The sequence below is a fragment of the Notolepis coatsorum genome, assembly GCF_963971535.1.
Source record: "Notolepis coatsorum genome assembly, chromosome: 7".
In the NCBI taxonomy this organism is placed as follows: Eukaryota; Metazoa; Chordata; class Actinopteri; order Aulopiformes; family Paralepididae; genus Notolepis; species Notolepis coatsorum.
In genome coordinates this window covers 139,294,923-139,312,297 of record NC_140171.1, presented here as the reverse complement: position 1 = coordinate 139,312,297, position 17,375 = coordinate 139,294,923, and the positions used below count along the sequence as shown (strand labels likewise).

Sequence of the window (17,375 nt, the reverse complement as noted above, 5' to 3'; positions counted from 1 at the left end):
GTTTTACAGTTTGTGTGTCGTGCTATAAGCAGTACATACGTGTTTGTGTGTCGTGCTATAAGCAGTACATACGTGTTTGTGTGTCGTGCTATAAGCAGTACATACGTGTTTGTGTGTCGTGCTATAAGCAGTAGATACATGTTTGTGTGTCGTGCTATAAGCAGTACATACGTGTTTGTGTCGTGCTATAAGCAGTACATACGTGTTTGTGTGTCGTGCTATAAGCAGTACATACGTGTTTGTGTGTCGTGCTATAAGCAGTACATACGTGTTTGTGTGTCGTGCTATAAGCAGCACATACATGTTCTACAGTTTGTGTGTCGTGCTATAAGCAGCACATACGTGTTCTACAGTGTGTGTGTCGTGCTATAAGCAGCACATACGTGTTCTACAGTGTGTGTGTCGTGCTATAAGCAGCACATACGTGTTCTACAGTGTGTGTGTCGTGCTATAAGCAGCACATACGTGTTCTACAGTTTGTGTGTCACCCACCTCGACGTAAGAGATGGGCAGTATTCCCACTCGCCCGCGGTGTTCTCCTTCGTACCAATTACTGTCTATCTGGCGGATGATGTTCACTGCATCACCCTTCTTGAATGTCAGCTCTCTGCAACAAAGTCACGACACCATCTTTAACGCTAACTGTACACCCACACACACACGTAGGATGTCGCAGCGCCTCCACTAAACGAGACAAGACGTCTGCTTCCACCAGCAGAAGAGAAGACTGCACTTCAACGTATGCACCAGCAGCGACCGCAGCCCCCCAAAGCACGATTCACACACGACGGGAAGCCAAGTCAAGTTGTATTCATGCAGTCAGTGCAAGACAGAGTAAAGAGTAAAGCTATCAAAGCCATTCCGGTGCGGGTGTGGTAAGGGCGGCTGGGGTGGTGTAGAGGTCTAAGCACTCTCCTACCACAGCAGAGACCCCGTGAGTTCAATTCCCAGCGGCGATACCTCCGGCTTGGTCAGTTCGTCCCCTACGAACGTGACCGGCAGTGTTCGCAAGTGGGGGAGGCCGATTGGGGGTATGAGTCCTGGACGTTACAACGGCGGCTCCTCCTGGTCGGGTCGGGGCGACGCCTGCTCAGCGGGGAGGGGATCTGGGGGGAGAGAGCGGGAAGCTCTGCACGCGTTACGCTGCACTCTCCACAGTGAAACCCCTCGCTGTCAGGTGAAAAGAAGCGGCTGGCGACTCCACGTGTATCAGAGGTGGCGAGTGATCAAGTCTACACACCCTCCCCGGACTGACAGAAGGGCAGCGCAACAACGACCAGGACATAAATGGTGGATACAAAAAAAAAAAAAAACGTGAGGTGGTAAAAGAGGGTGGCTGAAGTGTTCCGTTAGAATATAAAGAGCTGCTGAAATCATTCGTATAACAAACGGAAGGGATGATTAATATGATTTTGTAATGTCTTGTGCATGTGGAGGTGACATGTCGGGGGGGGGGGGTTCAGGCGCTACAGTACATGCTTCCAGGCTTCACAGTTTCTCTCTTGCTCAATGCTCCTCACACACGTGCTCTGCATTCACTCTCTACTCACTTAGCCGTCTGTGCCTTAAAATCGTAAATCGCTCTCGCAGGCTGTTTCTGATGGAGGAGAGAGAACAGAATAAGTTGTGTCATCTGTTTATGGGAGACCTAGGAGACGAGAGAGAGAGAGAGAGAGAGAGAGAGAGAGAGAGAGAGAGAGAGAGAGAGAGAGAGAGAGAGAGAGAGAGAGAGAAAGAGAGGAGATAGAGAGAGGAGAGAGATAGAGAGAGAGAGATAGAGAGGAGAGAGAGAGAGAAAGAGAGGAGATAGAGAGAGGGAGAGGGAGGAGAGATAGATGATAGATAGAGAGAGCAGTAATTAAGTTGGTTACTGTAGGTATATCTCAAAGGAACATGGCAACATTATGGGAAATGCACTTACTGTCTTCCCCAGAGTCAGAGAAGGAGATAGATACCAATTTCCTCAGTGTGTTCAGTAGATGGCTATCCGGCTGCAAGCTAGCCTAGCTTGGCACAAATGAATGGAAGCGGATACGGATCAGCTTAAAACTCCGGGAGAGGTGTTTTTGGCAGCTAGGCTAGTTGGTCCATATATGCTTCCATTCATTTGTGCTAAGCTAGGGTACTGTAGCTTGCAGCTGGATAGCTTTCTACTGAACACACAGAGGAAATGAGTATCTATTTTCTTGTCTCACTCTGGAGAAGACGGTAAGCACATTTCCAATAATGTTGCCATGTTCCTTTAAACATGTTATGAACTAGGATTCTAATTCGTGCTTGTGTGTAAAGAAAATAAATAAAAAATTTAAATAAACTTCAGGTATCTGCCAATACCAAGAACCAATTGATTTAATGAATTCTACTGACCAATATAGACTTAGACCATTAGCTTGGCTACTGAGGGAAAATATCTGCAATACAATCTGTTTTTCACTGTTAGAGAAATCTAGCATCCTTCTATGAGTTTGATTTCTGACATGTTACACACAGCACAGGGAAATCCTCCAACACAGACACCACAAGGCATCAATACACAATATACTTTTTGGAAGATTCATTAACCTAGAGCCAAGCATCTAGTTTAGTTTACTTTATTTTACAATTATTAAAATACATTACATGTTACAAATAGTCATGCATCCTAAAATGATCAAGGATAGCACAAAAAAGTTTGTGCAAAAAACATATTTCCATTGTGGTCCTTGGTCTCAGCAGCACATAGTATTTATATAAACATGTATTACACATATTATCATCAGCCTACAGTATATTGCTAAAAATATAATAAAAAAGTAAAATACAACAGTATTAATAAAATATGTACCAAAAAAACCACACTACACTAAAACAGGACGCTTCCTGAGTTACTCTGGGACACTTTCTAGGAGCCATCTCCTAACGTTCACCTTGAAACTACACAGGTTCAAGCCCTGTGTTGTGGTCAAAGGCAACTCATTCCACTCCTGTGCTCCTGTGTGAGCAAATGAGCACTGTCCCGTCTTTGTTCTACACCTTGGAGGATGAGCACTGTCCCATCTTTGTTCTACACCTTGGAGGATGAGCACTGTCCCATCTTTGTTCTACACCTTGGAGGATGAGCACTGTCCCATCTTTGTTCTACACCTTGGAGGATGAGCACTGTCCCATCTTTGTTCTACACCTTGGAGGATGAGCACTGTCCCATCTTTGTTCTACACCTTGGAGGATGAGCACTGTCCCATCTTTGTTCTACACCTTGGAGGATGAGCACTGTCCCATCTTTGTTCTACACCTTGGAGGATGAGCACTGTCCCATCTTTGTTCTACACCTTGGAGGATGAGCACTGTCCCATCTTTGTTCTACACCTTGGAGGATGCAGGTTTGCTAAGCTAGATCTTGTTCTGTGGCTGTGTGATTCCCTAACACTAGGAAAATTGTTGCTAAAATATCTTTAAATAAACTTCAGGTATCTGCCAATACCAAGAACCAATTAATTTAATGAATTCTACTGACCAATATAGACTTAGACCATTAGCTTAGAAAAAAGACGACAATAACACTATGTAACAAACCATCAAATACACTCACAGCACACACATCCACACGCACACACTCACTTTAAATAAACAACTCACTGTAGCACCCACTTTACCCACTTTAGACACCTTAAACACACTTTATATTTATTGGTAAAGACATTTGCACTACAACTCATACCTCATTGCACCTTACCCTAAGTTGTACCTCATCCCATTTCTGCATTGTACTTTATATTGTATTGTAACTCAGTTACAATTTTTTCCTACTCTGTATTGTATATTGTATATATGTATATTGAACACTTTGTTTTGAAAACTTTTGTTTACACTTGTTACGTACTTTTGACTTCTATTTTTGACTTATCTATTTTATTTGTATCTAGCACACTCTCAGGAGCAGAACAGGAAAATGCATTTCATATAAAATAGGGATGTCCCGATCACGTTTTTTTGCTCCCGATCCGATCCCGATCATGTGATTTTGAGTATCTACCGATACCGATCTTTCCTGATCCGATCAAATTATTATTATTTTTTTTAATTTATTCAACAAACATGACCATGTTCATGTCTTAAACTCATACTGAGGCCTTAGTTTTGGTTTTAAATTGCATATCATCATTCATTTATTTATTGTCACAGAGCAGAAGAATTTTGCTAAAACAAACCAATAGTATCCAGCTGCAGAACGGCAGACCAGCCACACTCTCAGACCCAAACGCATTTCCTTTGATTTAATTATACATCAAATGATTTATGTCAAGGATTGCAATGCCTCGCTTGAATGAAGTTAACTTTTCACCTGGATAACGTCAACATTCAGGGTGAATGTAATGTGAGAAATTGGGGGGAATTTAAAAAATAAAAATAAAAAATTTAATTTGGGTCTGAGAGTGTGGCTGGTCTGCCGTTCTGCAGCTGGATACTATTGGTTTGTTTTGGCTAAATTCTTCTGCTCTGTGTGACAATAAATAAATGAATGATGATATGCAATTTAAAACCAAAACTAGTTTCAAGTTTCTTTAATAGTTGTCATACAGAAGTACAGAATACTTTTATACAAAATGCTTCTTACTGTTACGCTCCAGAGACTGTGCTAGACAAGATAAGTATCAATAACATAGTATAGCATGTAAATTAGAAGTAGAAAATGAGGTCACAGTGTTCAGTATAGACATATGTACAATGTTCGATGCAGAATAGACGTAACTGAGTTACCATATAATATACAATACTATGCAGTGTACTAATATACAATACTATATAGTGCAGCAGAAATGGGATGAGGTACAATTTAGGTACAATTTACAGTAAGGTGTACGAGTTGTAGTGCAATCCTTTATCAATAAATATAAAGTGTGGGGAGTGGGTGCTACAGTGTGTTTGTTTAAAGTGAGTGTGTGCTATAAAGTGTGGGGAGTGGGTGCTACAGTGTGTTTGTTTAAAGTGAGTGTGTGCGTGTGGATGTGTGTGCTATGTGCGTTTGATGGTTGTTGTGTAGTGTTCATTGTTCGTTGAGCAGCCTGATGGCCTGGGGATAGAAGCTTCTTCTGAGTCTTTCTGTGCTCGCCTTGAGACTCCGGTATCGCTTGCCTGACCGCAGCAGTTCAAAGAGGCAGTTGTTCGGGTGACTGGAGTCCTTAATGATTCTCTTAGCCTTGCCCCTGCACCGCTTGTTGTAAATGTTCTGGAGGGTGGGGAGCCCCCCTCCAATTGTGCGTTCGGCTGAACGCGTCACTCTTTGTAGTCTGCTTCGGTCTTGTGCAGTGCTATTCCCAAACCAGGAGGTGATGTTGCCAGTCAGGATGCTCTCTATTGTACATGCCGGCGTAACTAAGGCCTCAGTATGAGTTTAAGACGTGAACATGGTCATGTTTGTTGAAAAGAAATTCAAAAAAATCTATATATTTTTTTGCCGATCCCGATCTTCGAAAAATGACGTGATCGGATCCCTAATATAAAAGTATTCTGTATTTTTGTATGACAACTAATAAAGAAACTTGAAACTTGAAACTAAGCTAGATCTCGTTCTGTGGCTGTGTGATTCCCTAACACTAGGAAAATAGTTGCTAAAATATCTACATGCAACACGTTCAGTGTTAAGTCTGTGGTGTTCTACCTCTCTGTCTGAGGTGGGTCTTCTGTTCTGGGTTGCGTGGCGTCCATCGATGGTGGAATAACCCCTGGATACATCCTGGTCTGTGATTGGCAGACACAGGGAGACAAAAGGTCACCGAGGTTACAGTATGGTGCTGAATGGTATAGGGTGACGATGTTATTCAAACAGGCAAACGAGGGAGGGACTGAGAGGAGGGGACAAATTATAATAATAATAACAATACAAATGCATTTTATTTCCATTTCACAGGGAAAACACGAGATGTGGGCTTTCCCCACACGGGACGGCATGCAACTTTACAAAAAAATAAAATAAAACATGTGAAATAAAATAACGGGAATGCATTCCAAAGACATGACATGACCAAAGAAAAATGCATTTACAAGCACAATCATAATAAATAAATATCTGGAAAGGAAAGATGAAAGGGAAAGTATCGCATATCACAAACTGGGTGCAAGACCAAACCACAGACTCAATATCTATGGGTAGAGCAATAATAGATAAATTATAATAAAAAATAAATCTATAATGTCTACAAAAATATTGTATAAGCAAATGTTTCACGGCACAGTTCATGGGAGCAGATGAATAGAGCTAAGCCAGTGGCTGATGAGGGGAGTGGGGTGGAGAACAGGATGGGATATGGGAGTGAACGGGCTCCACCTGAGTAACAGAGAGGGTTCCCATTGTCCTCCTCCTCTCCGTAGTCATTATTATGGTCTGGCTGTTGTCCGTAACAGGCACTGATTGGCGACTGTAGCCGCGGCGACTGTATCAGCGGCGACTGTATCCGCGGCGACTGTATCCGCGGCGACTGTATCCGCGGCGTGGGGCTCCCGTCTGGGAAGGAGGAGGTGGAGGAGTGGCCTCCCTGCTGTAGGCACCCCCTCCGGCCCCGCAACGAGGAGCTCCTCTCGGGCACGTCGGGCAGCAGCTCGGCCAGTATCCTCCGCAGGATGCTGTCGTCGGGAGCCCTGGCGCCGGCGCCGTGGCCCCTCTCCGCCTGGATGTGCTCGTAGATGTCTCTCAGGGCCGCGTCCAGCGCCTCGTAGATGGCCTCTTTGGACTTGGGTCTGCCGGCGCCTCCACCTCCACCTCCACCGCCGCCGCTCCGTCTCGAGGTCGGCGGCGAGCCCTTTTTCCTGCGGAAAGGCACGGGACTGACCAGGAAGGCCAGCTTGGACATGATGGCTTGCTGGGACTGTGAGGTCTGGTCTTGTTGCGGATGGCCGCTCTGCTGCGGAGGCCTCTGCTGCGGAGGCCTCTCCTGGCGCGCGCGCTCCCTCTCGTGGCGCAACATGGTGGTGAAGCGGGTGTAGGAGGCCGGGCAGCGGCCTTTGCAGGTGCTGATCAGGTGGCGGTGTTGGTAGCCCTGGCTCTGGCCCAGGCTCTGGTGGCCCGGTTGGTGGTGGTGGTGGTGGTGGTGGTGGTGTTGGCGGAGGTGGTGTTGGTGGTGGTGGCGGGCGGCGGAGGAGGAGCCGCACAGGCTCTCGGAGGAGGTGAGGGAGCAGCGGTCCAACTCGCTCTCGCTGCAGAAGGACGAGCCCTCCACCTGGACGAAGTCGCTGAGGTCCGAGGCCACGGCGTCCTGTTCGCTGTCGGAGCACTCCGGGTCGGCCCGTCGGCCCTGGGTCAGTGCCGCGGGCGGAGCGTGGTGGTGGTGGTGGTGTGGCTCCGGCCCGGTGCGAGGCTGGCCCTCGGGTGCGCTCCGAGGTCCGTGGAGGTGGTCCATGGAGTGCGGCGCCGTGCCGTTGTTTCCGCTGTTGTTGTTGTTGTCCTCTTCGAGTAAAGACTCCACGGAGAAACGGCGCTTCGGGAAACCGGGCGTCCCGCCGCCGCCCCCGCTGCTGCTGGCTCTGGACGACGAGCCGCCCGGCGTGGTGCCGCCCGACCCGGCCTCGCCGCTCTCCCCCAGGTTGGGCATGGACCTGGACTTCTGGACCAGCCGCTCGTACGCCGTGATGCGGCTGGGCACCACGTCGCGCGGCACCTCCACGCCCCAGGAGGGCGTCCAGGGGGAGAGGCGGTGGCGGTAGAGGTGCGGCTGGCGCTCCAGCTCCAGGATGCGCGCGCGGACCGAGCGGATGACCTCCGACGGGACGAGGCTGGCGCGGTCGATGTGGTGCATCTTCCGGTAGAGCTGGAGGAAGCCCGGCGTGTCGTGCGCCCGGCGGCGGTGGTGGTGGTGGTGGGGGCGCGGCAGGGAGCGGGCCGAGGAGGAGGAGGGCTGCCCGCCCGGGGAGGGCTGCCCGTCTCCGTCGCACAGCAGCGACCCCACGCTCTCCGAGCGCGTGTTGTTGTTGTCGTCGTGCTCGTCGGCGTCGAGGAGGTGCCCGTCGCTCAGGAGGTCGTCGCAGCTGCGGGACCTCAGCTTGCCGCCGGCGGGGGAGGAGGACGGCGGCTCCTCCGCGCTGCTCCACGTCCCGCCGGACTCCTGGCGCCCCGCGCTCTGCCAGCTGTTCTGAAAGCAGATGGAGCGCTTGGAGGAGGAGCTGTTGTTGTCATCCTGGCTGGCGTCGTCGTCAGGGCGACGGGAGGCGGGGTCGTCGGAGTGGACCGGGGACAGACGGGGTGGGCGCGCGGGGGGCGGACCTGGGGAGCTCAAATGGGGTGAGTACATGATGTCGCATGCGTCCCCACCTTTCAGACGTCCGACACAGCAGCGTGGTGAGAGAGAAGAGGGAAGGGGGGCAGATTTAAACACCCGGAGGAAAGGAGGCGGAGGTTAAGGAGGAGAAGGTTAAGGAGGAGGGAGAGAAGTGAGATCATATTCTATATCTACATTGATGTTGATATGTGTTGATATAAAGAAAAAAGGAGAGAATAGTATTTGAGCATCTTCTAGTAGTCATCAAAACACAAACACAGCAGTCAATGACTTTGTCCTTGATCTGGAAGGAACCCGCAGTATATAGAGTATGCGTGTGTGTGTGTGTGTGTGTGTGTGTGTGTGCGTGCGTGTGTGTGTGTGCGTGCGTGCGTGTGTGCGTGCGTGCGTGCATGTTGCTCTGTTCACCATGCGCTTCAGGAGGTGAGAGACAGACACCATAGGAGGGAGAGAGAGAGAGAGAGAGAGAGAGAGAGAGGGGAGGGAGGGAGAGAGGTGGGATGGAAAAAGGAGAGAGAGAGAGAGAAAGAGACATTGCGCATTGCATGTCTGTCTGTCTGTCTGTCTGTCTGTCTGTCTGTCTGTCTGTCTGTCTGTCTGTCTGTCTGTCTGTCTGTCTGTCTGTCTGTCTGTCTGTCTGTCTGTCTGTCTGTCTGTCTGTCTGTCTGTCTGTCTGTCTGTGTACGAGTGTATATACCTCTGGGTCTGGAGGGTGAGGACGGGGAGGAGCGGACGGTGGGTTTGTTCTTCAGAGGCTTGGCCCGGTAGGGGTCCAGGGGTTTAGTAGGGGAGACGGCGCTGGTCCCGCTCTGGTCCGATGGGGCGTTGCCGTGGGAACCAGATGGCTCCGACTTCCTCCGCTTCCTGTAGTCACTGGCAGCACTTCAACACACAGAAGGCGGACGCTTGGCAAGGAGAGCAACGGTATGGATATGTCGACGGCACGACGGCACGATACTACACAGTCAAACAAGCAACTCACAACAGGGCAGACTTTCACAATCTAGTATCTCATTTCATATCGTATAAAACGTACTTTTTTTTAGCATACAAATATTGTCATATTTTTTATTATCATGATTATTTAATTCCAAGGATGTCTGTAGAATCTACGTGAACGCAATCACCGTGAGTTCTCCCAAATAAAGCGCTCCTAAACCCTGCTCTTAGCCACGAGCGAATCCCAGAGAAGGGACCGTTTGTGAAACCCAAAAATCGTCCCGAAAAGGTCTTAAAGGGGAACTCCAACATTTTGGGAAATTAGCTTATTTAACATCTTCCCTGGAGTTAGACAAGAAGATACATACCTTTTTTGTCTCTGTGCGTGCATTTTAGCTTTGGGAATAGATGCTCCGTTAGCATAGCTTAGCTTCATCACTGGAAGTGAGGCAGGACAGTAGCCTTACAGTGCCTTACAGTGTATTGCAAGGTCTGACATTGACCAAACTTGATATGCATGACCTTGGTGGGCTCTAGGTCAACTCCTGAAAAGGGGGTCAATGTCAGACCTTGCAATCAAAAGTTAGGGGGCGCACTGAAATTATGGCAAGGGTTATTAGCCCCCTAACTTTTGATTGCAAAGTCTGACATTGACCCCCTTTTCAGGAGTTGACCTAGAGCCCACCAAGGTCATGCATATCAAGTTTGGTCAATGTCAGACCTTGCAATACACTGTAAGGCACTGTAAGGCTACTGTCCTGCCTCACTTCCAGTGATGAAGCTAAGCTATGCTAACGGAGCGTCTATTCCCAAAGCTAAAATGCACGCACAGAGAGAAAAAAGGTATGTATCTTCTTGTCTAACTCCAGGGAAGATGTTAAATAAGCTAATTTCCCAAAATGTTGGAGTTCCCCTTTAAGTGGAGCTACGGTGAAATTTGCTCTTAACTTTTGTCTTAAGTCCGTTGGTGAACGAGACCCATTGTTTCAATTCATAGCGAATGAAGACATTGTGTGGGTTGTGATTGTTATTGTCATTCGACATTAATAAGTCACCGGCGGTGGTGCCCTTGGTCAGTCAGTCAGCCTGCAGCCTATTAAAAACAAACACACTTAATGTCACTGACGTGAGTTACACGGCTTATTCATAACATCCCCTTCGTGAACCCCCCCCCATTCACTCAGGAAAATAGGGGTTGAATAGGCGTAGCATTAGTGAAAGGGAGCGGGAGGAGGGGAGGGGAGGGGAGGAGTGGAAGGAGAGGAGCAAGGCGGGGGGGGGGGGGGGGGGCAGGAGGTGAAAGACAGAATCAATAGGTTTGCTGGGTTAATGTATTCAGGCTCAGTGTTAGGGAGAGGGGGAGGGAGAGGGAGAGGGGGAGGGGGAGGAGAGGGGGATGGAGAGGGGGAGGAGAGGGGGAGGGGGAGGGAGAAGGAGAGGGCAGCTGCCACCACCGGCGACCAAACCAAATCACACTTATTAAAACACAGTAACCCTGACAAAACCCTCATCGGACACGGCAAACACAACAAGGGGGCCACTGGCAGACGGGAGTGCGAGACGAGACCGGAGCGGAAGAGTCCTGGGTGACCAATGCAGCTCTACAGCGCGGTCCTACCGCTGCCCGCTGAGGAGGAATGGAAAGCCGGCAGGAGGAGGAGAAGAAGAAGAAAAGAGAAACAGGAGCTCTTACCTCGCAGGCCTGTCGGCAGCTCTGTCGGCCGGGGGGACGATGCGCAGCGACGTCTGGAGGAAGAGGGCAGACAACAAAAGAGAGGAGGAGTGAGCAGCGGAACAAAGAGCGGAGGCAGAGGAGCGTCTCCTCACAACGCTCAGCTCGCACGCCGCCGCCACCGCCTCCGTGCCGCGCTCAAAACACTCCTCCAGCTGGAGGTGCGACGGCCTTGGGTTCCACATGACGGCACACCTGGAGGCCTCCCGGTGCACGCTGGGAGACGATGAACCGCGTGGGCCCCCTGTCTTCCGCTCTCTGGAGGGGGGGACGGCAGAAGTGGGACGGAGCGAAGGACGAGAGACTTGTTTTGGGCTTCAGGGGCTACATGTTCCCCTGCAAAACCTGGCGTGGACTCGACGGAATGGGTGTCTCGTGGTTAATAACAAAGAGTGGTCCGTACTTCCCTGTTACGACAGTGTGACGTTAGCTCCTGAAGCAACACCACGCCATCATCATCATCATCATCATCATCATCATCATCATCATCATCGTGAACCTCCACAGGACCCAAGCTTTGTGCTTTGCTTAGTTCAAGTTTCAAGTTTGTTTTTATTTGTCACATATAAGGTACATGTACTTTACAGTGAAATGCTTGGTGCTGTATGAGCCTCCTGAGAATGTGCTTCATACTGTAAAAAAGTAAGTAAAAGAGAAATAACACTGTACAATATACATTATAGATAGATGAGCCTCCTTACTCCGATCCTTCACCCGAATAGCCCGCGCTTGTGCAAGATAATGCAAAATTGCATGTTTATTTGTTTATTTGTTTATTAGCAAAGGGAATGGTATCTTGAGATTGAATCAGAATCTAAACAGATACTAATAGGAGAAACAATTCCTCCTAAATTGGAACATTTAAGTGTGTATATAATACTAACAAAATACATAATTTTCCTCTAATCCATCCACTGAAAGAATGCATCTTTTCAGCATTATTTATTAAAGCAAGCACAATCCTGTCAGTGAGAAGATGACTTGTGGCAGATGGCTGACATGGAGCTGAGATGAGATCACATGGGGGAAAAACCTGTCTGCTATCAATCTCTCTCATTCATCTGAATAATTTGAATCTAAAACCCTGTAAAATGGGATGTATTTACTTTATTTTCTCATTAGACGTGTCCAGAATCAGTCACATGACTGGGATTAAGCACTTTTAAGATCAACAATGTTATTCCAATTACAGCAGAACACTCATGAATTATGAGATTACCTCAATGTGTTGGCGAGCGGAGATGTCTGGATTATAATCCAGTAGTTTTTTAGGAGGCTTGAGCCCCAAGCAGCAGCAGTGAGCAGGAGGAGGAGGAGGAGGAGGAGAGGAGGAGGAATAGGAGGAAGGTGAAGATGAGGTGGAGGAGGAGGAGGAGGAGCAGTAGTTGTGACATCATGGGGAGAAACCGAAAAAAAAAAAACATGTGGAGAGAGTGACACCAGTTAGAGAAACAGAGGAACTGGAGACGGAAATCACTCACACACACACGCACGCACGCACACACACACGCACACACACGCACACGCACACACACAAGCACACACACACACACAGACCTTACCTTTTGAAAGCATTTCAACCCCTTCACATTCCATATTTTCTTGTTGTAGTATTAATTTGAAGATTATTAGATTAAATGGATATTTTGCCATAGATCTACACAATAACCCACCCATAATGAAGTGAAAACATGATTTTAGGAAAAAAATATATATAAAGAATAAATAAATATATTATTATTAATTAATATTTATGTATCAAGTGTATTCAAATTGAAATACAGAAATTCCAAAAAGAACATCTTTGTACTGCATGGCTGTGGCCATAAACCACATGGGACTAGCATAAACCACATGGGCCTAGCATAAACCACATGGGACTAGTATAAACCACATGGGACTAGCATACACCACATGGGACTAGTATAAACCACATGGGACTAGTAGAAACCACATGGGACTAGTATACACCACATGGGACTAGCATACACCACATGAGACTAGTATAAACCACATGGGACTAGCATACACCACATGGGACTAGCATAAACCACACGGGACTAGCATAAACCACATGGGACTAGCATACACCACATGGGACTAGCATAAACCACATGGGACTAGTATAAACCACATGAGACTAGCATAAACCACATGGGACTAGCATACACCACATGGGACTAGCATAAACCACATGGGACTAGTATAAACCACATGGGACTAGTATAAACCACATGAGACTAGCATAAACCACATGGGACTAGTATAAACCACATGAGACTAGCATAAACCACATGGGACTAGTATAAACCACATGGGACTAGCATAAACCACATGGGACTAGTATAAACCACATGAGACTAGCATAAACCACATGGGACTAGTATAAACCACATGGGACTAGTATAAACCACATGAGACTAGCATAAACCACATGGGACTAGTATAAACCACATGGGACTAGCATAAACCACATGGGACTAGTATAAACCACATGGGACTAGTATAAACCACATGGGACTAGCATAAACCACATGGGACTAGCATAAACCACATGGGACTAGCATCATTGGTCATGGCTGTAAAGAGGAGACTCCTGTGTTTCCATTGAACCCCTTTTCATTCCGATATATTGAGGTCAGAGGTCAAGGGACCCCATTGAAAATGCCAATGACCATTTCCCCCCCGTCAAAATGTAGCTTAACTTTGGAGCACGATTTACCCCATTTTCTAGCTAGCATCACATGACAAATGACATGGTCAGTATCTTTGCATTGCTTGCAATCTCTAGTTTCATATGAACTATCTTTGCTCTATCAAATACATTTAATACATTTAAAATCCAGTTTATAAAACAAGTAGATGTGGGAAAAAATGAAGGGGGCTTGATACTTTCTGAAGGCACTGTACATAAACACACGCATGCGCACCCACACACCCTAACCCTCTAATGTCATTCTGTATCTGAATATACAGCAGTACATTTAATTTCTAAGATACTGTCACTGTTGCAACAACAGTGTTAACACACACAAGCACACGCACATGTGTACACACACAAGCGCACATACACACAAAGGCGCACGCGCACGCACACACACACACACACACACACACACACACACACACACACACACACACACACACACACACACACACACACACACACACACAGTGCACTGAAACAGTGGTGTGGGCAGTGCACTGAAACAGTGGTGTGTTTGGTGGGCAGTGCACTGAGACAGTGGTGTGTTTAGTGGGCAGGGCACTGAAACAGTGGGCAGTGCATTGAAACAAATTGGGCCTCATTCACAAAGCGATATAAGAACAGATTTCCTCTTATTTTGTTCTTAACTAGCATTTTTTCTTATTTCGTTTTTACCTGGGATTCAGCAATGTTTTCTTATTTTTGCTTTTCTCTTAGGCAAGACCACATTTTAAGAGTGGTCGAGAGCACTCTTACCCAGATGAGAAACTCTTACCCAGATGAGAAACTCTTACCCAGATGAGAAACTCTTACCCAGATGAGAAAAAGAAAAAAAAGCCTACCATTGGTCAATTGCCCCCAAATACGACTTTAAAGGGGAACTATCTTATAAATGGCCTTTTCCAGTGTTTAGCATTGTTTTCTAGCAATGTGGATTTGTATCAATGGGGTCTATGTCTCTAATTCTCATGTTGGCACATTCTTCCAATTCTCGTGCACCGCGCGATTTCTCAGCGGCGAGGGTCTGCGTGGGAGGGACACGCCGCCCCCGCTGCTTCCTGATTCTGCTGCGCAGGCGCACCAACCGACCTGTAGGAGTCGCTGTCCACAACGTCTGATCCCCACCCACCAGCTTCCCACCCCTAACACTGCCAATTGCGTTAGTATGAACGACCAGCCAAGCTGGTAGCAATGCCGAGAGCTGGGCTCGAACCCAGCATCTCCTGCATTAGTGGCGAGCGCCTTGCCCACTGCGCCACTTAGCCGCCCAAAAAAACTGCTTAAAATCTTGAAGTGGAAAAATGCTGCTTTAGAGTACTTGATTAGAAATACAAAACAATGCATTTAAAAAAAAAATACCTTACAGATGTGTTCCATAGACTCACAGGAATTGTGTAAAATTGCCCAAATAGTGAAAGAAACAGTAAGATAGTTCCCCTTTAAAAACCCAGAACTTATTGCGTGCGCACTGCTTCTGAAATGGATTATTATATATTGCTGTTAGAACAGTTAGATCATCCATTCAACAGGAAGCGATTTGCGACTGATCTCAAAATGAGATTAGATTAAAATGTATTGTTATTATACAGCACAAGTACAATACACCATCCAACCAGAGTGGATAAATAAATGCTTATTCAACACACCTGGGTAAGAACAGATTTGGACGTTAAGAACGGGTTGATGAATGCGGCGGTGGCTTTTCTTATTTTTCTCTTAACAGACCATTTAAGCAAAAATATAAGAAAAATATATAAGAGAGTATTGGTGAATGAGGCCCAATGGCTCTACTTTACTTGTGCAAGTCAACTACAGCCCATAATATTCAACAAGACATTCTCGTGACATCTAACCTCAGTCAACAACAGACAGCATATAATGAGCTTCTGTCCCAGCTGGACCAATCAGATGCTTGTACACAACCCATCTAGTCTAGGTTCTAGTGGCTTGTTATAGTGAGGAGGAACAGTTAGAACACAACAGTTTGAAACGTGAGCCTGTGGTCTGACATGACTCCAGTAAAAACACAGAGCCATGCCAGCTCTCTGGACGTCACATTTCAATCTGGACATTCTGAAGACGCTTTGCATGGTTCAGGGGTCTTCCCAATCTCGCAAACCAATCGAACCAATCGTTTCTTTGAATATTCCACGTATATTCCATGTATATTCCTTGTACTCCAATATGTGAGTATGTGGATTATTCATAAAACGATGTGTTTCCGGGATGGGGGGGGGGGGGTTCTCCTGATGGTCATGCACTGTCACACACACATGGGTAGGGTGGCCTCAAGACGCAGGCTGATCCAGGATCTGTGGCTAGAGGCAATCCCTACTACCCTACACACCACACTGTGTCAAGACTGTTGCTACCCAAGTCCAGCAGATGGCGGCAAAAGCATTTGGCTTTTTTGTGTGTGTGCTGCTTAGCCAACAAGCCAACAAGCCCCAGCAGGACCAAAAGTGAAGACAGATGCACACGCTAGCAAAACAAAACAAAAAAAAACCCAAAATAAATAAACACCTTGCTGCCTTTACCACATATAAAAGGAACTGGAGGGGCTGTGCAGATGCAGGATGAAAACTAACAGATGAATCACACTCTTCAATCAAATTCATCAGCTTGAGTGTTACTGTACAGCTCCGCCAGTTTCCCAGCTCTCTCTTCATCAAAAGCACTAAGCGTTACACTGCAAAATAACTTGCATTATGGCATTCAATCCCCCCCCCCCCCCCCCCCCCCCCGCAATGTTTTAAAGGAACACGGCAACTTTTTGGTAAATTAGCTTATTTGCCATCTACCCTGGAGTTAGACAAGCAGATGCATACCCTTTTCTTCTCTGTGCATGCATTAGGCTCAGGGAACAGCCGCACCGTTAGCCTAGCTTAGCGTCATTCACTGGAAGTAGGTGTGCCAGTGTAGCCTAGTTCCCAACAGTCACGAAATACACTCCAAATACAGTACTTGGAGTGCATTTCGTGACTGTTCCCTAAGCCTAATGCATGCACAGAGAAGAAAAGGGTATGTATCTTCTTGTGCTATATTTCATTAATATCTTACATCTAAGCTCCTCTGGTCAAAACATGATCATCGTCTCCCCCACTCTGGAATGTGCCTGTGGGTCCAGTGACCAAGCCCAAACCTTGCACTCAGGTCTAGAATACGGTCAGCAGGATTTTGCCACGACAAGCTGGCACCATCTCAGATGACACAAAGTTAGACTTAAGACTACCTTGTATGCCAATTTCTGTCAGATCATCAGTCATCAACCAGTCGTCATCCTCTCTAAAAATGGAACTCCCAAAATGCATATAACCTTGTCTGTTTCTGTTGATCAAGACCTTCGTCCGTGGACGGCTGTATTTCCTTCTCGTGTGCTACAGCAAATAAACCATCGATTGAAGTTCACCCTAAGACTCCTGATTCAATTTCCTGTTCAGCCGCCTCATAATCACCCAAAGATCTCAGCTTATATTTAATTTTTAATATCTATCAATCTGCTTGTCTAACTCCAGGGTAGATGGCAAATGAGCAAATTTCCCAAAAAGTTGGCGTGTTCCTTTAAAAGTTGGCCTCTTTCATCTTACGAGGGTAAGAGAATAATCATGGTCAAAGAACCATATTGAAATAACAACGTGGTTTGTTTTCTCGTAAGCAGTGTTTTTTGCGTGCTCAGTGTTTGCTAGCTGCTAGCCACACGAGACCAAACGACCCAGCGATGCAAGGAACACAACACAACACAACCCGA

General features: G+C 47.0%; 1 protein-coding gene across 1 annotated transcript in view; it reads right to left on the bottom strand.

Moving 5' to 3' along the window:
* The window catches only part of sorbs2a (sorbin and SH3 domain containing 2a), a 141,173-nt gene that overhangs the window by 22,107 nt on the left and 101,691 nt on the right, over positions 1 to 17,375 (bottom strand). The window contains 7 exon segments of the mRNA XM_084318405.1: positions 493 to 607; positions 1,551 to 1,597; positions 5,639 to 5,718; positions 6,305 to 8,233; positions 8,947 to 9,131; positions 10,882 to 10,934; positions 12,140 to 12,196. Coding sequence (XP_084174531.1) covers positions 493 to 607; positions 1,551 to 1,597; positions 5,639 to 5,718; positions 6,305 to 8,233; positions 8,947 to 9,131; positions 10,882 to 10,934; positions 12,140 to 12,196 — 2,466 coding nt within the window.